General features: G+C 37.2%; 2 protein-coding genes across 4 annotated transcripts; one reads left to right on the forward strand and one right to left on the reverse strand.

Annotated features, from left to right (window-relative positions):
• Positions 1-1,363: 1,363 nt before the first annotated feature.
• phrf1 (PHD and ring finger domains 1) lies at positions 1,364-18,907 on the forward strand. Of its 2 annotated transcripts, none has more exons than XR_013783934.1 (18): positions 1,364-1,457; positions 2,095-2,233; positions 2,726-2,848; positions 3,320-3,507; positions 4,277-4,360; positions 5,070-5,200; positions 5,708-5,799; positions 6,946-7,103; positions 9,189-9,321; positions 9,969-10,078; positions 10,283-10,476; positions 10,587-10,709; positions 10,836-10,981; positions 11,926-14,880; positions 15,504-15,574; positions 16,735-16,853; positions 16,948-17,076; positions 17,299-18,907. XR_013783934.1 is itself a non-coding variant. In XM_079411385.1 (18 exons), exons 2-18 carry the CDS (start codon positions 2,140-2,142, stop codon positions 17,443-17,445), a joined length of 4,986 nt encoding a protein of 1,661 aa, XP_079267511.1. In that variant the 5' UTR covers positions 1,364-1,457; positions 2,095-2,139; the 3' UTR covers positions 17,446-18,907. The 2 variants fall into 2 exon arrangements, 1 of the variants encoding a protein (XP_079267511.1); XM_079411385.1 differs by having other exon boundaries at positions 16,746-16,853.
• On the reverse strand, positions 18,759-24,845 carry irf7 (interferon regulatory factor 7). Of its 2 annotated transcripts, none has more exons than XM_079411386.1 (9): positions 24,749-24,845; positions 24,111-24,270; positions 23,725-23,893; positions 23,555-23,646; positions 23,338-23,389; positions 22,117-22,251; positions 21,120-21,509; positions 19,645-19,760; positions 18,759-19,560 (listed from the first exon to the last, which is right to left on the reverse strand). In XM_079411386.1, the coding sequence occupies exons 1-9, from the start codon at positions 24,763-24,765 to the stop codon at positions 19,417-19,419; spliced, it is 1,275 nt and encodes a 424-aa protein (XP_079267512.1). In that variant the 5' UTR covers positions 24,766-24,845; the 3' UTR covers positions 18,759-19,416. The 2 variants fall into 2 exon arrangements, with proteins under 2 accessions (XP_079267512.1, XP_079267513.1); XM_079411387.1 differs by having other exon boundaries at positions 23,338-23,386; positions 24,749-24,809.
• Positions 24,846-27,003: the final 2,158 nt, after the last annotated feature.

Raw genomic sequence — 27,003 nt, forward strand, 5'->3', positions numbered from 1 at the left:
AACAGTATTGCATTCCCCAAAGTAGCTTTGCATTCACTCACATGTGGGAGAAAAAAAATACATTCGCTCTGAAATGTTTTTTGCGTTTTTTTTTTTTTGCAAATGTATTGCGTTCCCTCAAGAAATTTTGCATTAAAATGTTTTTTTTTCTCTCATACCTCATTATTTTCGTAAAACAAAAGCTTGAGCGAATGTAGCGATTCTCGAGGAATGCAAATTTTTTGCAAGCAAATGCAAAGTTGCTTGAGGGAACAGTTGTTTTGCGAGAGAACGTGAACGTTTTGCATGTTTTTTTTACGAGAATGTAAACGTTTTGTGAGCGAAAGCAAAATTTCAAAGAAGCACGCAAACGTTTCGCAGGGGAATTCAATCGTTTTGTGAGAGAAAGCTAAAGTTTTGCGAGTGAGGTGCGAGCGAGCGGGTGAATACAATACGTCTACGAGAGAATGCTAAGTTTCTTGAGGAAGCATGTATACTTTTGAGACAGGATGCAAACGTTTTGCGTTCAAATGCGGTGTTTCTCAGTGCAACGCAATATTTTTGAGAGAACGCAAAACTTTTGCAAGTTAGCACAAAGTTTCATGTGGAAACACAATACATTTTTTGCAAGTGAATGCAATGGTTTTTGGGGAAACACAAAAGTTTTGTGCAAGACTGCAAAGTTCCTTCTTTGAAAGCAACACTTCTGCAAGAGAACACAAAAACTTTATAAATGAACGCAAAGTTTCTCCGGGGAATGCAAATGTTTTAAGAGAAAATGCTAAAGTTTTGATAGCGAAGATTTGAGATTTGCGAGAAAACGTCAAATGTTTTATGAGGGAACGCAAAAGCATTTAAATATAATTTTGATTTTGATTTGATTTTCATGATTTTCATCTCATCACGTCCCATTAGGGCCTCGACCAGTCAATGTTGTGAATTAAACTCAAATGGATAATTTTTCATGCTCACACTGCTTATCTAAATAAATAAATTATTACTGTGACTAAAATGAATGAATCATTTAATAGGGACAACAACGCTATCAGAATTTACAAGTCAATTTAGAAAATGCATGTTGACTAGCAGGCGAAAAACAATATAGTGTAACTATATAAACAATGTTTTATGAAATCATGGTGAATGCTAGTGAATTAAGCAAAAAAACAGAATACCATCACTGAACGTTTAGTTCATGAATATTAATCTAGTCATGCTAAATTTGCTCGGTAACCTTGCTCATTAATATTTATAAGCCCAAACCTTTACCCAAGTAGGATTCATTCTGAAATCTGTCAGTTGACTACCGCCCACTTTTGGCCAATCGCAGAAAGCCTATTGGGCGGAGCTCTCGTCACCTAATTAATATTCATGAGCCCATGCCATAGTAGGATTCGTCATTTCTCCGGCCGGCAGCGTCAAAGACAAACGCCGTGCGGACTTCAAAACACAAATAATGTCTTACACAACCTTGCAGGGTAGGTACAAATACGCAAAACTATAACCTCCCCGATGATTTCAATAAATGAGACAATTACCGCCTTTAAAAGCTGCTTTGTACGGCCTGGATATGATATTTAACAAAAATAGCTGATGAGTTAAATTTAGACTAAGGGCAAGAAACCCAGCTAGCGTGTTAGCTTTAGCCCTAGCTTTAGTACAAGTGCTCAAGGCCCAGTTTCACAAAATAAAGCGAGTTTTGCCTTTTTGTAATGATTATTTTTAATTTTTGCAGCATTATAGCGTTCCTGGAGTGTGTAGTTTAAACAAAGCATGTCAGTGTTTTTATTAGCTGGCTTGGTGTTAGCCGTTAGCATCAAGTCAGTAACATTGTTTCGTATAAATAAAGCATTGAGAGTTATGTGCATTGAGCCATTTATATCAAACTGTACAAAATTAAGACATTTATATGGACATTTTAACGTAAAAATTTTTCTAAGGCATTAGTTTGTGATGGTGTATATTAAAATTGGCTATATTTTGCTATATCATATCTATGATCATATCTAAAGCTTTGATTATTAGGTTATTTTGATGTATTTATGCTGTTAGACATTGTATTTAAGTGTTGGTCACATTTGGAGTGGATGCTGACATTGCATTTGTGCCCTACAGGTTGTTCAGTGCTGAGATATATCTAGATCAGATCAGAGCAGAGCCATGGATGAGGAGGACAGCCAGGATGAGCTGATCAACAGGAACGTCTCCCACGGAAAAGGAAAAAGACCTGCCATGTCCATCATCTCTGATGACGGTTTGTAATCTCGCATCAATAAATGGAGCAACACAGAAAGTGTTGTGTGCCCAGAATGATCTCTATCCATCCTGGAAAGCCTGATACATTAAATAATAGTCAGAAAGAAATCTTATTTTTATGAAATCAAACAGTTTAAGACACACAAAAAAAATAAAAAGTTTGCATATGTGTGTTTTTGTATCATATTTGATACATAAAGCTTTTATGGCTCGTATAATATGATACATCACTAATAATATCAGAGTTATTCTTACATTTTGTATCAGTAAAGGTTTCACTGCAAAAAGATATATAGCCTAAATCACAAGCTGAAGATGGATGTTTGTGCAATTTTTACTTGCTAAACTTTTTTTTAAACATTTTGAAACCGGGTTTATGCTGATAAGAGGCCTGTGTATCAGATATGATACAGTCAGGATTGCATATTTTTTATTCTGTTTTCTATTGTATTTTTAATGACTTCTCTTCCTGCATGTCACTGAAATTCAGAGGACAACTCAACAGATGAGGGGGAATCAGAGGAAGGAGAAACAGGCAGCGAGGAAGATGATGACGATCAAGAGGAATTCCTTGATGGAGAGGAGGAGGAAGAAGATGAGGATGAAAGTGAAGGTGAAAAGTGACATCTTTATTGTTGTCGCGTTTAGTTGATTATATGAACTTATTTAAATTTGATCTACTTAATGATTTAAACGTCTGCCAGAATAATAATATCTTAATATGAATTATCTTCTTAGGGCCTTTTATCACCGCTAAATGTTAAGCTCACGATAAAATCCTAACTGACAGTTCATGTGTTTTTATGCAATATTACAGTTTAAAATAAATGATCTATGTTCACATCATTATTTTTTTTAGTTGTTTTCAACTTTAAATGTATTATGGAAATAAATTCTAAAATGCATATCTAACCACATGAATATAATATAAGTGTTTTCCGACAGACAACTGATCATGTGGCACATTAATCGTTAGGAGTGGTGTGTTTGCATTTGCCCTAATATATGAGTATTGTAACACTGATCACATCATCCTCAAACAAGCATGGGAGGGAAAACACTGTTGTTGTGTGTGTATCTTCAGATGAGGACTCTGGGAAGGTGCTGGAAGGAGCTGTAGGGAGTGCTGCTGTGGATGCAGCGGGTCTGAGCTCAGACGAGGACTCGGAGAAATGCCCCATCTGCCTGAACTCATTCCATGAGCAGCCCGTGGCCACGCCGGAGTCCTGCGAACACTACTTCTGTCTCGACTGCATCCTCGAGTGGTCAAATGTAAGACTGATGGGCTTCATCCATTTACATCACTCATGCATGAAGTTCTTGTCCATATTTGGTCATTGATACAGATATTCGATATTATTCATAATATGCAGCAACAGGTAGCTGATGCATAAGTGCTATTTTAGTATCGAAACAATGATACTATTATAGTTGTATAGTTTCCATTTGGATTTTTATTGTAGTAATTTGTCTTTTTTTTCCATTTTTATTTTAATTTCAGTTTGTTATTTTTAGTGTTGTCAAACGATTAATCACGACTAATCGCATCCAAAACAAAGGTTTTTGTTTACATAATATATGAGTATGTACTGTTTATTTATGCATATTTAAATACACACACATGCATGTATATATTTAAGAAAAAAATTCTATTTGTATATTAAATATATTTATATATAATTTAAATTATATAATAATATACATGTAAATATATAAAAAAAATAGACTGTATGTGTGTGTTTATATATACATAATAAATATACACAGCACACATATTATGTGAACAAAAACTTATTTCGGATGCGATTAATTGTTTGACAGCACTAGTTATTTTAGTACATGAAGTTAAACTGAATGAAAATGAGATGTTTCTTTAGCAACTGGCTGAAATAAAAACAAAGAAATAAAAATAAGTTTTTTTTATTTTTTTTATTTCAGTTAAAGTTTATTTCAAGTAATTTTTTTAAATTATAGTTTTGGTTTTAGTTAACTGTAGCACTGGTTCATAAACATTAATGTCATGTTTTTTTCTTCTTCTCAGAATGCCAACTCTTGTCCTGTGGACCGGATCGTCTTCAATAACATTCTCCTGAGAAAGTGCTACGGCGGGAAAGTTCAAAAAACAGTGAGTCGCATAAAGCAATCCTTACATCGGGATTGATGCACATAAAAGGGTTTGTTCACACCAAGAACAATAACTATAACTATATAATAACTATTGGCTGTTACTATGTTTTTCCAATGATATTGATCCTGTGTGTTATTGTTATAGCTGTGGTGTGAACTATATACTCTTAAGAATTTGAGCCTTTTAAAAGATAATTGTAAAAGACAAATTTGTTGAAATGTATGAAATTACTATTTTAAATCTACTATAAAAAGTGTTGCAATTAGGATAATGTATTTTTTAATTATAATAAAACATCACAATTTTTTTACATCACCTTTAATAAATTATTATTTTTTAAAAAATGTAAAAAGCAAAAACTCACCTGATGCACATGATATCCTGTAATGTCACACATTCAAGTCGGAAACACAACAGTAGTCTAAACAAAACAAATATATTGTGAACAATGAACCCAAATAATTACATCTGAATGTGAATACATTTATATCTGAAAAACATTTCTGTTACTTATACATTGTATCAACAACTAAATATCTAAGTTGAGTAATTATTAGCAGACCTTTCGCTACAGACTTGCTCTCCGCTCGCTGATCTCTATAGAATATATATAGATACTAGTTATGCCATTCAGTATTTTCACTATATATATATTCCTTGAAGGACACATTGAACACACCTTAATATCAGCTTTGTGTTTGCTTAGATTGCCGTGAAGAAGCCTGTAAAACCTGGGGATGAGCAGGTGGATGTGGACTTGGATCAGACCAGCTGTGAGGTTTGCGGGGGTCGAGACCGTGAAGATCGTCTCCTGCTGTGCGATGGATGTGACGCTGGGTATATATATATATATACAAATGGAGTCAGTCTTCCTCTTTAGTAATCTACATAAAATGATTAATTAGTCACTATATCCAGTGATCGCAAATTACTATAATTGTTCCATCTTGACCAGTGCTAGGAAAAATAACAGGTATCAGTTGTGCTTATTTGTGGCGAGTTTTTATTTTGGCAGGTTGCTGCACTGCTGGGTTTAGCGCTGCTGATTGAAGAGCGTCAGTGAATAAAATGTCACAGTTTTGTATTGTGCTTTGAAAACGTCAACATATAGCCTAGATTTACACTTTCAGTTCAAAACGAAATCTGTATACAGTATTACACAATATTATAGTTTGTCGATCTAAAATGTTAAGTGTGCATTAACAGCTGTTAACCATGTCGGTGCGCAAATGAGCAGTCTGAACTTATTTACACAGCGCATTTTTTATTTTGGTCACGCATGCACACCTGCTTACCGTTATGTGCACCCCTGATTATATATCATTGTGTTTTTTGTAATGGCAGGTACCACATGGAATGCCTCACACCGCCATTGGACGCTGTACCTGTAGAGGAATGGTTCTGCCCAGAGTGCATCGCCAACAACCGCACATCAGGTCATTTTTAATTTCTCAAACCATTAATTACATTAACGACTGTTAATGTAATAACGGGCTGTCAAATAAAAATTAGAATTTCGAATATTTGTCAAATTCAAACTAAAAATCCACATTCGAATGCAAAAACGCTGCATTCGAATTTTAGGTGCGTGTCAGGCAGCTTTATCAGTGGCACACGAGATATGATGACGTTGTAGGTGTCATTGCATTTTAATGCTTTTGTTAGCCTATCCATCTGAACCCACTAGATGCGTCGCTGCTCATTCAAAATATTGCGGAAAAAGAGAACATCAATACGGAGAAGATCTACAGTAAAACTGAAACCAAGCCGTTAGCCCAGAACGCATATTTATCGCATTCTCAAGTTCAATTTAAAAAAATAATAAATAAATGTCTTGACTTTATGGCGTTTCATCATTTCATCTCATGTTTTTAAATGAAAAAAAGTAATCTTTGTGATTGATTTTCGGTTCTTTGTATTAAACTATACATACATGCATGAATGCATGCAACTTGATTAATTATATTTGGTTTATAAACATTATTTTAAACATTATGCACGTTTTTCAAAGAGCTGTTATTTTATTGCTTTGAATAAACGTGCATTAGTAATATTTTGCTCGATGTGCCCTCTTGTGGCCTCAGGAGAGAAGCCAAAAACTTTTTCCCCGCTAACTGAAATTATGCCTTTTAAATTTTAAACATAATTTGAATATTGATAATGGCCTATTTAAGTACAAAATTCTGTCCCACTTTATATTAGGTGGCCTTAACTACTATGTACTTGCATTTAAATTTGATACAATGCACTTATTGTGTACATGTTTTTAAATTGTACTTATATTTTTAAAAATACCTATATGTAGTTACATCTGTAATTAATTTCTGTAATTACATTTATAATTACACTGTTGACCTATCCCTTAACCCACTCTTAAACCTACCCATATCACCAAACCTGTCCCTGTGTGTTTTACAATACAATATGACCACAATAAGTACATTGTACTTATTTTTTTGATGTAAGTACATTGTAGTTAAGGCCACTTAATATAAAGTGTGACCCAAAATTCGAATTTAGTTTTGACAGCCCTATTATGTGTTGTTCTAATAACCGTTTTTCCTAATAATATCTTGTTTTAGGTTCTGAACAAATCAGTGAGGATGAGAGCAGCTCTCTCCCCACCACCAGCCGCCCCCGGTCCAGGCCCACCCGCACCATCGCACGCACCCAGCACAGCGAACGAGTTCGAGCCAATGTCAACAGACGGCGCATCACACAGGCACGCACTGCAGCGCAGGTTTGCATGATGCTTTCGCTTTGCTGTCTAATCACAAGTGTGTAACGGTGTCTTGACTGATGTGCTGCTGGGCTGATATTGGTGTGTCACTGAGATAATGAATCCGGTCTAACCAATGTTTTTCTTCAAATACAAGTAAATGGGATAACTAAATGCTAGAACAAGTATGATCATAAATCTTGTAACTGTTAAGGTCTTTTTGCACACTGAGTACGAAATCTCGTCTGAAATTTACGCACGTTAAAAAAAATAAATACAACCTCGTGTTGTGTCAGTCATATATACACACTGCCTCCGAAAATTTCGTCCGTCATAAAAAAAATTTGGGTCAGGTTCGATTTCCTGCATTTTGCATCCGTAGCAAGCATTTTGATAGGAAAGGATGACGAATACGAAAAAAAACTAAACAGGAAAAACGCATACGAAAATTTCGGACTTAAAGGGGTCATATGATGCAATTTAAAGTTGTCCTTTCTCTATTTTCTATTTTAATGTAGGCCTATTTTAAAAATGTAATTTAAAATGCATCTGTTATCAAAGCTGAATTTTCAGCATCATTATTCCAGTCTTCAGTGTCACATAATCCTTCAGAAATAAATCTAATATCATTTGCTGCTCAGGAAACATTTCTGATTATTATTGCTGCTTAATATTTGTGTATGAATCGTGATGCATTTTTCAGAATTAATTTTATATATAGTAATAATGATATTTAATGTAATGTAATAATGTGGCAATGGTTTCTTAGGATCTATATGCTTCTGATTCTTTTGGGAGAAACAGCTCTATTTGAACGAACACTTTGACTGAGCCATGCGTCAGCAGCGAACACTGTCTGTGATTGGTTGGTTCTGTCTTTCAGCATTTGCATGCGCTCCAATGAGCAGGAGAAATAGCTCTATCCAACACTATTGTTCGCTAATATAGTCTATTTTTCCATTTAGAAGCTTATTTTATGCACCGAGTTTCTTGATAAATAAAATTAGTGGTTTAAAAAAAATGAACTTTAGAATCAATATTTTTATGTGAGGATCGATCCTTTCGATACAACACCAGTATCTAAAGTATCGATACTTTAGGATCGATCCGCCCATCCCTACTGGAGATGCTGTTTTTCATTGTGAAAGCGAAAGTACTTTGGTTGGGCTTCCAAAAAAGGACCCAACTGGAAATCAGTTGTTAAGTTGTATTTACAACACTGTTCCAGAACAGTTCAACCCAAATATTAGAGCGTGTGCAGCGCCTTTTTACGGAGGACTATTTCCTAAACCTGGGAGAGTAGCCTACAACGCTGGCTTGCACAAAGGCTGTTTCTATAAAGTGGGGCAATTCCAACTTTGCAAGGACAGTCTGACGCGAGTTTTGAGCAGTGTAGAGTAGCACTTGTTGTTTGTTGTTTCTCCGATCACAAATGCAGACATGGTAATGTTTAGACAGTACAAGTCATTATAATCAGTAATCATGTCCTCACTGGATGCAACAAATGCCTCGTTTATAATGGGTTTCATTGTTTTTGTGTCGTCGCGCTGGGACACGGCATCACAATATGCTAAGAGGGGGTAACATTTCCGTCTCACGCTTGAGGTGTTCAGTCAATCACAACACACTGGATAGCTGGCCAATCAGAGCACACCTCGCTTCTCAGAACGATGAGCTTTGTAAAAATTGACGCGTTTCAGAAAGGCAGAGCATAGAGGAGCAACAATAATGTACAGTATGTGGAAAATGTGTTTTTTGAACCTTAAACCGCATAAACGCATTGCATTACACCAAATAATGTTCTTTTTAGTAACATCATATGACCCCTTTAAGGTCATTGCACACTGCCTCCGAAACTTTCATCAGTCATAACAAAATTTGGATCAGGTTCGATTTTCGGTGTTTTCGCATCTGTAGCAAGCATTTTGATAGGAAAGGATGACGAATATGAAAGTTCGGACTCAATGTGCAAGGACCTTCAGTGTGCAGGGACCTTTACTTTTGCTCATACTTGGGCTTAGTGATTGAACTTTGGGAATGTTTTGTGCAGTACTGCTTTAGATATGAGCTAATGTGTGTTTGATTTTGTGTGGTATTGTGTTTTAGCTCGCTCCCAGATATATGATGCAGTCCACGTGGTTGGATGAGACCATCAATGCAGTAGTGGCCGGACTCAACACGGCCGTTTATGTGCGAGACCTGACCCCTCGCTCCAAATCCCGCCGGAGGAGGAAGACAGGTGAGACAGATTTGTTCTGGCTGATCTTATCACACATGTTCTGAACATATGGGGGTTTTAAATGGTTTTTAATTGGATCAAAATATATTGTATAATATTACTACACTTTTGAAGAACTATTGTGTGTGTGTGTGTATGTATATGTATATATGTATGTATATATATATAATTAATTTCAAAATGTATTGCTGTGATCAAAGCTGAATTTTCAGCATCAATACTCCAGTCTTTAGTGTCACATGATCCTTCAGAAATCATACTAATATACTGATTTGCTGCTCAATAAAAATTTCTGATTATTATCAATGTTGAAAGTTGTGCTGCCTCATATGTTTGTGGAAACTGTTTTTTCCCCACTTGATATTCTTTGATGAATAGAAAGTTCAAAAGAACAGCATTTATTTGAAATATAATTTTTTTTGTAACATTATAAAATGTTTTTACCGTCACTTATGATCAGCTTAATGTGCCCTTGCTGAATAAAAGTATAAACTAGTGTTACTGCTTACTAACAGTTTTGTCTGATTGGGTAACCTGAAATGGATCATAAAACCAGGTGTAATCAGTATTAAATTTCATTAACCTGGCTGTTCAGTTTGGTTTGTTTCTGTCTGATTGGAATGGGATTCTCTTACTTGTTCATGCAGTTAAAAGGAAAACCAAAAGCAAATCCTCAGCAACCTCAGGGGGAAAAACAAACATGGGAGTCAAGAGACGGAAACGCAAAGTGAGGAAGTCAAAATCAAAAAGAAAACAGGTGAGCTCTCAGTAGATGTATACCCACTACAATTTGAATTGATGTTTCTGTAGCCTGTGGTTTCCTACATCATTGTTCAAAGCTCTTATATTAATGTTTGGCTGATTGAAAGTATTACCTTACCTTCTCCATGCAAGAGGACATGAAAGTTTGTAGTTATATGTCTGTGTCATAAAAGGGTTTTCTATCTTTTTGCCCTTTCAGGTTCTAAAGAGGGAAACCAGTTCCAGAGGTCGTATTGCATGGAGTTTAGGCATTAAGAAGCCCAAGTCTGGCTCCATGATTCCTTCAGTTTATCGGCCTTCAGAGTACAGTTTAGGAAGTATGCGTGCAGAAATCGGAGCAGCCTCCCTCTCAGTGTATGGAGATCCCTTTGACCTGGACCCCTTTGATGATAGGTGAAGTTTTATTAAGTGTACAATGATGGTCTTCTCATTAACAATTTATATGTGTAAACTATTTTTAAGAAGTGAGTGGTTAAGTTAGATTTTTGGATTTATCATTTTAGGGAGGATGAGATTCAAGTTCCAACACCAGCCTCTGTTCTGGATGCTAAACGCCGTGGCCTCTCCCGTTCTGCCTTGCAATCCCATCAGCCTGTGGCTAGACCCATATCTGCCGGACTCTCCAGGTATCTACACGCTCTTTATGGTCACGATGGAGGAAACAGATAATTTCTACTTAAAGGTGATGAAAATCATAATGAAAATAAGTTTGAGTTGTGGATGGGTGATCCTAGTTGTGTGCTGGTTTCCAGGCGAGGTGTGAGTGTCCCACAGGTGGCAGAGGAAGCCCCTGTATCAGATCTGCTGGGCAGCATCCTCAGTGGTCAAAGCATGCTCCTCATGGACAGTTCGGATGTGGTCATCAACAGAGACGGTTCCCTCAAAGCAACCAAACCCGGTAAGTCATGCTTTGGAGATTTTTATATCAACTCTTTGCTACTAGTAAGCAGGAGAGTTTTTTTCCTCAGTTAGGATTGTGCGCTATACAGGTACTAAAATGAGATATGACATGAATATTTCACACGTTTATGATGATATTGTGGCATTTGTGCGGTAAGCCTTGACAGAAATGATGACTGAGTTTATTTTTGCAATTGGCTGTATTGAAAGAAGGACTTTTGGATTTTGAATGTTCACAAAAAAAATTATATTATATATAATTGTATTACAGAATCAAGAAATTATCTAAAGTTATTTTTACTATTTTTTATCAAGTTCAAATTATTTTTAATTTTCAAATTATTTCCATTTGTTTTGTAAATATTGTGTAAAGTAAAAAAATGTACGTTAGTTAATTTTTTTTTTTACATGTTAGTTATCTTTAAATAGCATGATATCTTTATCGACTTTCTAAAATATTGGCATTGGCCATCATAAAATCATATTGGTTGACCTCTGAATATCAGTTTTATATATGACGCTGTTAGGTGGTGGTTAGTTGACATTTTGACTGTTGATAACTTATTTTGCACAATGAATCTCAAACTTTGATTTAAGTATTCCCCTATTTATTTGCTTGTAATGAGTGTCAATCTATGTATCCCAAAACATCAAATAAACCTGGAAAGAGTATTGAACAAACACAAATCTAAGACTAACAACTCTATAAACATAGTAGAGTATATAACAGTCATGCACAATGTTCTCCATCATTCACGTTTGATCTATAATGGATGCAGCATTAGTATTTTATATTTTTATTTGCAGCCACGCACATAAGCCAAACCATTGTGTTCTTCCTAAATGCATCGGTTTTGATGATTTTAGCAATAGTAACTTGACTAGTAATAGTTGCATGTTTGTCATCCTTTCAAAAAGAAAATGTTTCTTTGTTCCTTTCAGTGTCCTTGCCAAGCACTACCCCTAGAGGTTCGAGCTCAGGGGAAATAGGAGACACCCCAAATTCAGAAACAAGTCTCATTCAACCCTCTGGAGGGTCTGGTCTTTCCTCCAGCCCATTGAGGAGGCCCCCACCAGCACACAGTTCTCCTGGGTCCTGTTCCACACCACAGAATCCCACATCTCCACCCATACACTCCCCTGATCTTCCTCACTCTCACCCGTCTCCATTGGGACATTCCCAATTGCATCTGCCTGCCACCCTAAACCCACCTAGACCTGGGAATAGCCACTTGAGCACCAATGGAATTAGAAGTCAACCCCTTTCAAGGGTGCCAAATGGCCTTTCTGACTCTCCCCATCAAGACAAGGATGGTCCTGTCCGACAACCACCTGTCAAAAAGCCACCTCCTAAACCTGTATGGGTGGATGTTTCTGTATTGCCAAGAATACCAAAAATTAAAAGGGACAGTACATCCAGTGCAAATAGTAGCAGTGGCAGCAGTAGCAGTACTTTGCCTGGGTCTTCAGCGAACAGCTTAGCAGGCAATACAGGTAGGGAACGTACCGTTGACCAACAAGGTACAGGTGCGAGTCAGCAAAACAGGACGGTGGATGCTCAGAGGCAAAGAGCAGACAGAACTGGTGCTTCATCTTCATTTTCTAGCTCTTTCACCTCTACTACATCATCTTTTAGTGCCTCTTCAAACTCACGCCCCTCCTCTTCTTCCGTCAGTTTCCGTATAAACGCTAGCGGAAACCCCTGGCAAGCTCGGCGACTTCCTGCATCAGGAGGGACTCTGCCTGGAGGTGATGAGGAATCAAAGAGAAAAAATAAAAGTAAACAGATGCTGTTGTCTTTAAAAGCAAAAGCCAAAGAGGAGAAGAGTGAGGTCTATGATCCCTTTGACCCCACGGGGTCTGATTCCTCTGATAATGAACCAGAAAATGAGGGTCCTGATGTTGGCGTCCAACATACTGCACCTTGGGTGCCAGTTGGAGCCAATGAGGATGCGTGCCATCCAATCAAATCCGAGCCTCTGGATGTGCACTCGGATACAGAGAGAGGCTTGGAAATGTGTGCAGAAGTTAAAACAGAGCCAGAATCTTTGTGGGACAGACCATACAAAGAATCTCCACATTATTCAGATACCATGCACAGTCCATCTCCCTCAGGAGGTCCTGCTTTGGAATCTACTAGATGCGAAGCAGGCGTGGATACCGGAAGTGGTGGAACTCCTGGAAGCCCTTATCATAAAACTGAAGAGCACTCCACATCAAGCTCGTCATGCAGTGAAAAAAATTTTAAGGTGGAGGGGAATTCTGAACCGGAGCCTGGACCTCCACCCATCAGGCTCCAATCAAAGTCACTAGAAGAGTCTCTAGCCAATCTACAACAAGCTTCTAAAGGAAATGGGGTGTGCAAAGAGCAGCCTTCAGTCAGTGGTGCTTTTAATTCTTCTAACACCGCTAAGGACAAGGAGGAAAGACCTCACAAGGCCCAGTCCAAGGATAGGAAGCGGTCACCATCAAACTCGCAAAGCCTTTCATCTAAAGACTCCCATAAAAAGAAACACTCAAAGTTAAAAGAAAAGAGGAGATCACGGTCAAGGGATCGGCGGAGATCCCGTTCGAAATCGAAAGAGAGGCAGCATTCCCGCTCAAGATCGAAAGAGAGGCGACGTCCGCGATCAAGAGACCGGAGGTGTTCCTCGAGTTCCAGCAGTAGAGAAAGGAAGACGAGCAGGAGAAGAGCGAGTCGTGAGAGGAATGACAACCGAGGGAGAGAAAGACATAGGAAGAGGTCAAAAGAAAGGCGGCGCTCCCAATCTCGTTCGTTTTCTAGATCAAGATCCAGAGAAAGGAGGAAAACATCAAAGGATCAGGGTGAGAATAGGCTAAAGAGGCAGAAGTCAAGATCAATATCTAGGGAGCGTAAACAGCGGTATGATCGATCCGAGATCTCTCGGCGTACAGAAAGGAGCTCCCATAAGTCTACAGAGCCCATGTCCACTGAATTACATGAGCTTGCTCTTAGTGCTAACAAGATTACAACACCTGTGAAGACAGAGAGCGATACAAGACCACATGAGTGTGAGACAACCGTTGCATTACCATCAGTTAAAGTTGAGACCACGGCTCATGGACTTGGGTCATCAAGAAATGATGACCCAACCAGAACACTTCAAGAAAGCAAGGATGATGTTTCACTTGAGCTGCTTAAGCCTAATGAAATGAAACGGGAGGAACCTTGGCCCACTGGTTTTGTCAAGGAGTTGAAAGACATCAAAAAGGAGGAGGAAGTCTGTCTCAACTTGTGTGGAGAATTAGATGGTGTTAAAGAGATGGAGAAAGAAGAGGTGGCATTTTTTGACATCTTCAGCATGGAATCACCAAATGTTAATGAAATTAAATCAGGCAGTGCTGATTTAGAGAAGATCCATGCTAGCTTACAGGGTGAGATGAAAGGGCAAGAAATGGTTGTTGAGCCAAAAATGATAAAAATTGAAAACATATGGCCTGAAGAAGATGATTCACCAAGCTGCAGTGACAACCCTCTTGTCATCAATTTGGATACGCCTGACATAGATGCAGTGAACTGTAAAAAGGAACCCACTGAGTCTTATCAATCGCCACCTTTTGAAGAGGACAAGGAGTTGTCACCGCTTCAGCCGCCAGACCCACCAATAAAACAAGAACCTGTGGTTTCCTCTGATGAGGATATCAGTGTTGATTACTTGATTGATAATTTAGACTTCATTAAGAAGGAAATGAGTGAGAGCTCTTTGGCCAACTCAACAGAAGCTGTCGACCCCAAGTCTGCTGTCCCAGATGCTTCAGCAGAGAATAAGCAAACTACCGAAACAGTTATGCCTGGTGCAAAGTCTAAATCGCAGGGAAAACGAGTTACCTGGAATTTGCAGGAACCAGTAGAACCCCAGTCTGAGAAATTAAGCAGTGAGTAAACTTTTTCACTGCAACTTCTTGACTTGACCAATTTAGTTTTGCTCCCTATTCACACCAAGTCTGAATTTTAGATGATTTCAATAGTTGCATTACAGCAGTTCATTACAGACCAGGGGTGTCCAATCCTGCTCCCGGAGGACCAATGTCCTGCACAGTTCAGCTCCAACCAGATCCAACACACTTGCCTGAAAGCCTCTTATGAATCTGAGGACCTTGATCAGCTGGTTCAGGTGTGTTTAATTAGGGTTGTAGGACAGTGGCCCTCCAGGAACAGGTTAGGACACCCTTAGTTAAGCTCCAGCTTAACCCAACACACTTGTCTGGGAAGTTTAGCCTCCGGACAAATTCAGCCTTTGAAATAAGACCCAGCATTTGATGTTTAATGCTGGTTCAGGTGTGTTTAATTGGGGTTGGACCTGAACTCTGCAAGTCAGTGGCCCTTCAGGAGAAGGATTGGACACCCCTGGTCTCTAACGAACTCTGCAACTATTGAGATGATGACTAAATGACTTCAGTCACGGCAGATTTAGTGTGAAGCATTCAGGTAACATAAAACTAAAATGTTTTTGAAAACTAGTTAAAATATTCTGAATGTTTTCCCATGCCTCTTTTAGAACTTGCACTCTTCAAATTAAAACTCAAGCAAGAAGGGTCGCGAAGGTCTGCTACAACCCCGCAAAATCAGGTACAGTGTCTTATAGAGAGAGATTCCCCCCACACCTCCATTTAACATAGTCAATTTTCTTAACTTTGATTTCTCTTAATTTGAGGTTCACTCTTGCATGACTTTATTCTTCAGAAGACAACAGATATTTTGAAGACTGTTGATGTCTAATGTAAACCACATTGACTTTGATTGTGTGTTTTTAAAAAAAGGAGATACGGAAGATGATCATAACCAATGTCCATCACATAATGCAATATAAAAAAAAAACTTTTTACTTGCAGTAGGATATTAAAATTTATTAATACGCCCAACAATAAGTTAGTTGATTAGCTTAAAATTCCATATCACCATCAGTTCATACTTCTGTTAACAATTTATCTGCCAAGCGAATGTGATGAGACCTGTTTTCTGGGTTCTGACATTCATTGAATACCCCATTATAGTAAATAATTGAAGAATTTTCATAACACTTTCTAACTGTAAAAAACTCTTTGGGTTACATAAATTTAGCCTCATGAACAAGCTTTTGAATTTTAATAACACAAAAATGAATACCTGTCATTTGAAGTTTCTCCACTCTTAATAGAAATGATTTTGGATACCAGTACATATAATAATTATTGCCCGTCATATGTAGTTGCGTTGAGCAACCAGAGGGTGTCATTGTGTCACTATTTGCATTCATAATTTGCAGCTTGCTCTCTCAAGGAGGTGAAAATAATGCTGATGCAATTTCTATTGTAACCATGTGATCGAAACTGAATGCAGCCATATAAGGCTTCACTTCAAAATAAATGAAAGTTAACATTACTCTTAGAAATTGCATCCTCCTGAAATTGCATCCACACAAAAGAGTTTCCCTGACACAAACAAGTTTATCATGCTTTATGAGGGTTATGATGTCATGTTTATTTTCAGCAGCTGACACTGATTGTTTCTGTGTTATTTTGCAATCATCAACTACATAATATAATAAAAAAAAAAAAAAATATTCAGGTGCAACAAATCTGTGCTTGATAAATTACTTCACATTCCCTTCAGCAAAGGGAAATCCCAGAGCACAGGAAGTTTGAGACACCTCACAAATATTTTTATGGGAATTTTCATTATCTGAGGCAGTTGGACTGCTGTTATGGGTACTTCAGTACTACCATATTATTTCATATTAATGGATAAAGCTTCATCTCAGGCTGAACCAAAACTCATGGCATCGGTCTCCAGCCTGCCTCCCGAAGATGAATCCATCAAACCAAAATCCCGCAAAGAGGTTTTACACGACCCCAATCAGAAAGAGAAGGTGACTAGAGCACGGTTACATCATATCACTATCTCATTTTTCATTGCATTGTCTTGATGTCATGAATTTGTAAACATTGTTTGTCTTTCTGTAGTACATGAAGAAACTTCATATGCAAGAGCGAGCAATAGAGGAGGTCAAACTGGCCATAAAACCCTTCTACCAGAAAAGAGACATCACGAAGGACGAGTACAAAGAGATTTTGCGCAAAGCCGTTGAGAAGGTAATTGCATGACGTTGGATGTTTTCTTTTATGGTTGTTTTTCCATATCCACTTCCATGTAGGGCATGTTACAACCTACAAACACCTGTGACGAGCACATATGCAAATACTATGTTGTTTCCATCCACTCCAATGGCCCATTTCTTAAGTGAATTATGAAATCATTATCATGTTGTTATGCGAAAATGACCCCATTCATATCATCTTTGTCTCATTCACAAGGTGTGTCATAGCAAGAGCGGGGAGATTAACCCGGTGAAAGTAGCCAACCTGGTCAAAGCCTATGTGGATAAGTATAAACATGCAAGAAAACACAAGAAAGAGGAAACTGGGCAAATCCAACACGCAGACGTCCCAAAAGACATGTGAGGACGATATATATATATATATATGTATATGTGATCAACAGTAGATTTGGATGTTTTTTTTAAATCTGTGCATTTCTATAATTACATAGGAAACTATTAAGGGCTCAACATCATGTCATCAGTTATCAAATTAAGCTTTTTGAATGTTTGTATGTTTTCTTTTGAATGTAAAGATCATCTGGAATTGTCAATATACAGAATGGGTTGAAAATCTTTACGTTTGCCAGTGTTCAAAACAGCACCCTCTTCAAGAGGGTGTTGAATACTATGCTATTTTAAACTGATGATCCAACAGGAAGTTTGTTGTCAGGCACTTGCATTGTCAGACACACGTTTGTGTGTATGTATACGTCATATACACACACAGTACTCTTGAACCTGTTGTTCCACCATGAATAATTGACACTGGAGAGCATAGTAATTGTTTTGTGGTTAATGAGAATATAAGCATTATGTTGAGGAACCAGTTGCAGAAGATATTCTGGGACGTTCTGTGATCACTCAGAGTATTTATTTGAATTAAAATATCATTCTGATATCCAGTCTTTATGAGACTCTGGAATCAATTTGGTTCTTTAAAACCTTTTTGTGTAGTAATGTTGGTAAAACAGGAAAACTTGCAGTAGACCACACCTTCATTGGAATGCTTTTGTTGTTAATAGAGAAATAATAAGGTTCTCTCGTGACACACGTGAACGGCTGTAACACCCTTTCGGTTCAGTTGAAATGTGACTTTTCATTTTAAAAGCTGACAGCTGAATGTTTGCCAGTAGTTTTTCCTGGTTTCCATTGTTTCCATTGTTCCATTGTGGATGACATGCTCACAAATGACATTCAGCCTATAAAATAATGAACCGTTTCTTTATGCACTTCTAAAGTTTCAATGGTTTCAATGTTTTTTTTTTCCTGAACCCTTTTCACTAATTATGTCCTTTTAATTGCTTGAGAAATGTTTGCAAGACTTCTGAATTGATCATGTATCTCACGGTGAGGCGTGCAGAACGTCTGGCCTGTTTTCCTGTGGCAAATCGCATAGAGTTGATCTGAGAGTTCATTCATTTCCTGACTTGAGAGAGATTATTCTGATCTCTTAACCTGAGTGAAATTTATCATATGAATCCAAGCAGTCACAGTTCATGATGTGAGTTGAGGCATCCATATTGCTATCTTTGTAAATAATTTTATTAAACACTTTATTTAATAAAAAAAAAATAATCCTTTGGCATGTTTCCTAAGGGGGTATGTTTGTGTTAAGGTCCAAAAATGGGTGAATATTGAATGATTAATGTACAATAAATAATACATTCTGGAAATAATGTTTAGTTGGCAGGAATTTTGAAAATGTTTATTAATGAAATGTGCTGTATAATTTTATTTTATTCACCATCTTGAAATTTAAATACACAAGTGTGTCTGTATTTAAAAGTATGACATTGTATGTTAATAAAATATTTTATATGTTTAAGTTTTATATGCACAACATTTGTATACATAGTCCATCTTTAGGTATTGGCATCAGCATAATTTAATATAACACCAGTAACAAGCAAACAGTAGTTTTTAAATAACAGTGCATTTAATGATACCAAACTTTCCAGATATCACATTCATAAAGGGACAGACAAGAAGTGATACAAGTGCAGCCCTTTGGGCGAAAGATTCTTCACTAGAAGACAGGATATTATAATGAGACTCTAGCTCTCATTAGAAAATAAAAGACAAAGTTTCAGAGAATTTGAACAGTACAGTTTCATTGAGATTGCTATTAAACGGTAGAGCGACCAGCAATGAGTTCAGAGCAGTTACAAGACCTTTGAATGCCCTGTGGAAATCACCTCGGAAAGTTCTGTCAGTTTGCGTTGTGTGTAACAGTAACAAAATTAAATTATCTCTCTCTGTATATGTGTGTGTGTGTGTGTGTGTGTGTGGAAATGAATGTTAGCTGGCTGATTTCATGGTGAAAACAGCTGCTTTAGGCCACTGGCAACCCCAAAGAATTTATAAGGTCAAAAAGGCTGTTGTGGGAGATCTGCAAGCTAATGTTTTCATTGCGAAGAGAGGACGCTCCGTCCATTTGAGCTCGCTCATGAAGTTCACGGCAAATCAGAGGTACAACCTGTGGAGATGGAAAAGATACGTTATAACACTGAAGCGCAAACACAACTCAAAATGTGTCTCTGTTTTTGTTTGCAATATTTACTTTGACAGTGATCAGTTTCCTCTCCAGTGGTTTTCCATCCGGAAGCTTCTCTCCGAAGCACAGGTAGATGGTGTAATCCGGAGAACCCCGTCTGTTCTCTCTAAAATCCATCAGATCTGAAAAAAATTGATATCCGAATCAGAATAGAAGCACGCATCACATTACAGCTGGGGTTGTTCCGGGCTATTTTTAACTGGATGTCAGGACAGCATTTATAACATGCTTTCCGATACAACAGAAAAGTTAGTAAAAACAAAGGAAAATCACTTGCACTTACAATGGAATTCAATGAGTAAAGTGTACATGAGGTTTTAAAAGCATGAATTTGAAGCTTGTTAAGCATTTGGCAAACAATTCTGTCACATGTTCTGTAAATTAAAGAAATGAATTCCCACCCTCACACAACAACTATGGTAACAGGGTTGAAGGCTAAGCAGTCAGTCCTGCAATTTGTGAAAAGGATGAAAAATTGGAATGGGATATGTGAGTGAGTGTGTGTGTGTGTGTGTATTTTTAACTTGTTTTCCAGCCATGCTAAAGTGGAACAATCATGGAAACGGTTGCAAATGCAAGTTTTTTTTGTTTTCAATTTGTCAGTAAAAGGAGTTATTTTACATTTATATATTATATTATACATTTATTTTATGCAAGGATTAAGTTTAATTTGAATGGCAATCTGAGTAACGGTTGCATACAAGTTTTTCAAATATATTAATTTGTCACTCATTAGGTTTTAGCTAGTTTGGGACCAAATTCTGGTTTTGTATTTAGTGATAAACATGTTTTACATAAGTTAAAGAATTTTTTTTTTTTTTTTCAAAAATATATAGGATAACAGGGTTGAAGCCTAAGTAGTCAATTCTGCAACCTGTGAAAAAGTTGGAAAAGAAAGAAGAAAAAAAAATTTTTTGTTAGTTTTTTTTTACTTGTCATCTTGCCATTCTGTAGAAAGAGCCCAATGATGTCGCTTCATAAATGTCACAATTTTAGCAAATATTCTGTTTTTGTAAATGGGAACAATCATGGTAACAGGTTTGCAAATGCACATTTTTATTTCGTTTTTTTATTTATTTTTTCTGACATGGTCAGTGAAAAGAAGTGTTTAACAGTTATTTTAAATGATTGTAGTATATATTATATATTTTATAATATAAAATTAATTTCTAAATAATGCCAAATTGAGTAACAGGGTTGCATACTGTGCTTTCCCATAAATAAATCTGTCACTCAGAAGCTGTTAGCTAGTTTGGGACCAAATGCTTTTTTAGTTAGTGATTAATGTATTTTCCATAAATTAATTTACTATGGTAACAGGGTTGAAAGATGCTGCAATTTGTGAAAAATTTAAGAAAGTATAATGTTTTTTCTATTTCTTTTTTTTTTTATATTGTCCTTTTTCCATGGTGTAGAAAAGGGCCCCATGATGTTACTTCCTGTATGTCAAAACAAAAAAAATCCTTTCTCGTCATTCATACCTCTTGTGTACTTATCAAAGCTGAGTAGAAGCTCTCTGGTGTTCTGATTCAGTTTTCTAGGCTCTGGGTTCTGGATCTCAGACGGGTTGCTGGTGCTGACAAAGACTTTACACTTGTCCTGACGGAAGCCGTAGATGCCATATCGGTTTACCTCCAGCTGCAGGCCTCTCTGAATGCTGTCCAGTATGCGTTTAGTGAAGTGGATCTGTGTTTGATCGATCAGACCCTCTGTGGATGGAAAGCGGATTGGCTCTCCTCTCAGCTCAGATGGGTCGCACTGGTAGTGAAACTGAACGAGTGGCGAAAACAGGCGAGTTTTCAAAACTTCTGTTCTTCTGTAGTTGATCGAGATCTCCAGGCCACAGAGAGCTGGAGCGTTCCATTGCTGCACTAGAAGTAACATTATAGGACATAGTTTTAAAAATTTAAAAGCGAGGCACAGTCCACACTATAACGAGAACGGCACAGAGGAACAATATTGTTGGAATCACTTTTCACAGCTTTTCCAGCTGATGAACAATAAAAACACTGACAGCCAATCAGAATCCATCCAACTAAAAGGCTTGAGCATTTAAAGAGGTATACAACAAAACTGCAGTGCATGCTTAATATAAACAATGTTATCAGGTGTCGAACATAGATATTGTTATAGTTATCGTTCTTGATGTGAGAATGATGCAGTCTTTAGAAATGCCACATATGCAATGTTCTTGATACAGACAACGTCAATGTTTCAAATCCTACCAAAACATTTGCATGGCTATTCGTAACCATTTTATATTTTAGCGACTTTGTGTTGGGTTTATGAAATTATAAGATCTGATTTGTATGTTTTCGTCCAATCTGCTTACGGCCTTCTGATTATTATGTCAAAAGTTTTCTTCGTTTTTGTATGCCTATGCTAGCGTATGTGTACAGTCGAATGTGTAGCCTTTCAAAGTATCGGTTATGACCGAATTTGTGTAAGTTATGACCGAAAAAACAACAACTTTGTTACCTGTAGTGTAGAGTTGCTGGTCTGGGGGAGGTATGTTATTCTGAGAGGATTGAACACCTGAGTATGGACTCTCATAGTAGTTGCTTGAGGTGTTCGGATTGATTTGTTGGGAACAGGTTTCCCATGGATGAGATTCTGTGAATAGAAATGATGTTGTATATTGGTAAATTGCGAACATGCCGAAACAAGAGCCAATCCATATATCTCTCTTCCTGCTGTTGAACAAAACTTTTTAATATAATGTTGTGTAATTTGAGTGGCGTGTGCATGTGCAGAGAGTTATGGCTAGTTGCCATGATATAGCTAAAGTTTTCTAGTTGGTTTTTAAGAGTACTGCCATATGAGTACTTTGGTTCCTGTGTGGATTTGAAAGGTGTGGTCACATAAAAAAAAAGGTTTGTTGTCAATGCATGAAGCACCATTCACAAAGAAATCCCTTTCAAAGCAAGCAGCTTTTTGTTGGTCAACGAATTTGTGTGAACTTCAACACAAGCGATTGCGCAGATTCCTATTGAAACGACTGGGTTTCCCCTGCAATTTTGTTTTTATATTAGCACTATAATGATAAAGATGTCATTTTAAAAATTATTCTAAATTTGAAAGAAAAGTAGAGGTGAAACCACAACCATAACCATACCGATATTATCGGAATGATTTTCATACCGATTTTGTTTTCAGCTGATGAAGCTTAGGAACTTTTTCACCTTTGTGCAAAATTCTTGATTGTGGGGGATTGAATGATTCAAATATTTATATTATAATACAGTTTTAAGAACTGTTCTAAATTTAAAAGAATAGTAAAAATAAGTAGGAAACTTTCCGCCTTCGCACAAAATTCTCAATTGTGCGGATTCCTAATTGATTCGATTGTACGGATTCCAAAATGACTGGATTTCCCCCACAATTTTTTTAAAGTATTAATACTACAATGATAATAATAAAGATATAGTCTTAAAAATCGTTTTAAATGTTAAAGAATAGTAAAGGTGACACCAAAACTATAACAATATCGTCGCAAAAGAATGTTATTATTGGAATCAACCAACTTTTTTTTCTTTTCCCAATTGACGGATAGTGCGGATTCTTAGTGAAATGACTGGATTTAACCTACGAAGATTCACAGGGCAACAGTAAATGCGACCACACCTTAAGATGTTGGTTGCAAAATCATGGTTTGTTTGAATCGCTAACCCTAAACATAGCCATCATAGTGAATTCTACCTGCATGTTGATGATTTAGATCCATTGTCTCCACCTGGTTGAGCAATTCCTGCTGCATTAGACATAATATATATTTGTTATATATTAAAAATATATATATACATTATATTTTAATATTGTAACTTAATATTTTTTTTATTATATTTAAAAAAAAAACAATTATTTTTATTATATACACATGATTACGTCAACAGCCAATTATAAATCTGGGCCTTACCTCCATTTCTTGAGACATGTAATTAGCTGCACTGTAGAGATTAGAAATGAATGGAAGTTGATCTGGCTCTACACTCTGGATCTCTTGGTGATCTGAAGAACAAGATTAGCCAGGACTTTATAATCAACTCATTTTCCCATGCCAAGTGCAGATTGAGCAGTTTAACTCACTTTGAGGACGGATGATGCGATAGACTTTGTGTTGGTCGTCCTGATCTTTGGAGTGATCCTCTAACATCTCAAAGTTTTTTAGACTATGAAGTGCACAACGGAAATTTGTCTTCCATTTCGCTTTGTCGTTAGGGTGCTCGTTGATCTTCCCACTGACCACTGCCCATGCCTGTAATTAAAACACCAAAATTGCAACAAAGTCCATGTATATTTCATGTTAGTATAATTAAAATGCATTGATGCATCAGGTGTGAATGGCATGCAACATTAATGTCAAAAGGGGCGGGGCTTCCACTCAATGGTTAGACCCTCCTTTGGGAACCCCACCCTCTTTGAAGATCTCCTCCAGCTATACAACAAGGTGTGTGACGCAAGGAGGAAGTTACCTTAAATATTTTAACATCGTCGTCCCCAAGGTCTCTTCGCGAGTTGTGTTTCCAGGGGATCCGAAATATGTCATTGCCTATCATGCACAATCCCTCATATGTCCCACTTTCCACCTGCTCTATGAGCCATGGGCCAAACTGAGGTTTGCCGATTGCACTTCTTGAGAAAAAACAAACGAACAATGGGTTTCAGATAGATCCATAGATCAAAGAGATTAATGTCAATCATATGCACTAAAAACTTTTTTCTTATATCAATTTTAAATCATGTTTTTACAGTACAGTAAGATTTTTTAAATGAATAATCATAAAAAAAACATTTTAATATTGATGTAAGATTAAATTACATCACATGCACCAACCACCACATCTGCATCTCAAAACCTAGTCAGCTATGCATAGTTGTCTTAAGCGAGATCAGTCAAAAACACAGACTTTTTTTTCCATTGTTGAACTATGTACTCATGCAGCAAACGGAGGTTTATTCTTTCTTTCTTTGTTTTTTACAGCGAACCTGCGCGTAACGGGGTTTTAACGCGGCGCGTCAGCTTCCAGCTCCTCTTCATGCGCTTCGCGTCTTGGTTTTGAGACACAGCCTATATTTTATAATAACGATGATAATAATAATTTCATCTTACCCCTGCATCGCTGCCATGATTTCAGGTTCTGAAGCTGTTCCACTGCTTGGTAGTTTCCAGCTGTTTGGTGTTTCTCTTGTGTTTTATAGTACGCACTGAAGCGTCACAGACGCGTCGCACAGGTGGGAGGAGTTTATCATTTTCAATGAATTCCCAAAGCAAGCAAGTCGTATTCGAAAATAAAACTGAAGTCCCGTTAATTCGTCTTCTTGCATAATCGCATCCGGTTTAACATGATGCAAGACCTTTCAAATGATTGTCCTTAAAAGACATCTCTTGAGCAAATCAGCATATCAGAATAATTTCTGAAGGATCATGTGACACTGAAGACTGGAGTAATGATGCTGAAAATTCAGCTTTACATGACAGGAATAGATTACGTTGTAAAATATATGCAAATATAAAACAGTTAAAATTTACCCAGTTTAAAAAGCCATGCTCTACAGCATTAATAGCCTGCATTTTTGTGTTGTTGCAGAGTTTTGCAGATGTGAATGTACAAAATAAGAAGAAAGTTGATCATGGAAAGTTAAGAACGGGTTTACATATAGCCATTTAACATTGAAAATGACATTCTTGTTACTGGTCCTGAATGTTACCTTGATTTAAGAGACGTTTATTGTGATCGTAATATCTTATCAAAAAGTTTAGGGCCTACGTCAGCTGTTGTGTGCATGGTACTATAAAGGTAATGAGGAAAGTCCTTGAACTACACAGCCTACAGCATGCTGTATAATCACTACAATTTAGTTGTTTGGCAAAATCCAGTCATTCCGAGTCTTCATAGGAGCGAGAAATTCCCCACGCAGGTAAACAACAGAAATCTGCTTGTTTTTAAGGTGACTTCTGTGTGGAATGGGATTGATACATCACACTGTTTAAAGTAAGACTATGAAATTGTTTTTGCACTGTAAATTTTGTTGAAATTTTGCTAAAATGACCACACCTTAACACTCAGATTACAATGGAATGACTTCTGTTTCTACATCCACCCTTCTGTGTAATCATGAGTTGTAAATCAGGCCACGGTGATTTACCTCGAGGCCTGCAGACAAATATGCTTTAAGCATAGACTCATATTAGCTTTACTCTGGTTAGTTTTTTTTCTTCCGAGTAGGCAATGTTTTAAACCTAGTCAATTAAGACTGTACTGTTAAAAATAATAATAACAGTAGGCCTAATTTCAATTAAATCGTTATGTTCACTTGGGGCCAATTTCACAGCAAAACACCCCATTTGGACCCCATTGGCTTTAACTGTATTAAGAAAAAAACATTGTTTTTTTTTGTGCTCTACTGAAGGTCATACACATTTGGATGCATGTCATGATGGTGAATACATTTTATTTTGGGGCAAACGATCCCTTTAAGGATATTTTATGCTATTCCACAGTCCTAGGAGACAGGCGTTAAATGTTAGTGATCGTAAACGCTTAGCAATAAATATACTCACTCATTCAGTATACATCTAAATACAAATTTCCGTTTTATTTTATCGAACAACACTGATTAAATTGGAACTATTAGTGACAAAATTCAACCGTATGAGTGGGATTGTGGTTATGAAACCACAGTTTCAGTGATATAAAAGTTTTTGAACAGGTGTTTGAGTTTCTTCACTCAATCTGTCCTTTATTTCTCACGGCAGCTGTGAGAGAGGAACCTGATAGAACCGTGACAGTGCTGTTATAAATAGTACACGTTCACTGCACTTTCCCCTGAAGTTCGAGGTGCATGTGTCTGTTATTTAGCAGTGGAAAAAGGAAATGAATCTGAGGGTAACAGGAGCACTTCTCTCTGCAAACTCCTCAGACGAGCTTTCCTCCGGTGCGAGTTTGTTCCCCAATACCAAAGTCTCTTGACCCAATTCAGCTGACACAGGCCCTCGCCTACAATCGAGCAATACCGTGTGTTTTCATTTCCCTTTTTTCACGATTTCATGAAAAACAGAAAGAAAGTTTTAGAAACCTGTGGCTGCATGGAAATAAAAACCTAGGCCTATTCAGTACACCATTACTGAAATCACAGCTGGACAAAACTACAACCAAACTCATGCACCACTATCCCAAAACTATTCCTGTGAATGTACATTTTAACAGATAAAATGTGTGGTATCATACCAGCGCTGCATAAAACTAATGTGGGCTTTAGTTATGTTTTTGTTGAATTATTGAAGGTTTAGTAATGATTAATGGTTGCTTATCCATTACTGCCCTCTACTGGAGATGAAACCACTCTACAAAATAACAACTTCAT

Source organism: Barbus barbus, assembly GCF_936440315.1.
Source record: "Barbus barbus genome assembly, chromosome: 48".
NCBI classification, from domain to species: domain Eukaryota; kingdom Metazoa; phylum Chordata; class Actinopteri; order Cypriniformes; family Cyprinidae; genus Barbus; species Barbus barbus.

Coding starts and splice junctions, on each gene's coding strand:
- phrf1 (XM_079411385.1), top strand. CDS start 2,140: ATGGATGAGGAGGACAGCCAGGATGAGCTGATCAACAGGAACGTCTCC. Junction 10,079..10,282: donor CAAAATCAAAAAGAAAACAG/GTGAGCTCTCAG, acceptor TTGCCCTTTCAG/GTTCTAAAGAGGGAAACCAG. Junction 16,854..16,947: donor ACCCCAATCAGAAAGAGAAG/GTGACTAGAGCA, acceptor GTCTTTCTGTAG/TACATGAAGAAACTTCATAT.
- irf7 (XM_079411386.1), bottom strand. Junction 23,647..23,724: donor TCGCATCATCCGTCCTCAAA/GTGAGTTAAACT, acceptor CTTGTTCTTCAG/ATCACCAAGAGATCCAGAGT. Junction 22,252..23,337: donor TCTAAATCATCAACATGCAG/GTAGAATTCACT, acceptor TTCTATTCACAG/AATCTCATCCATGGGAAACC.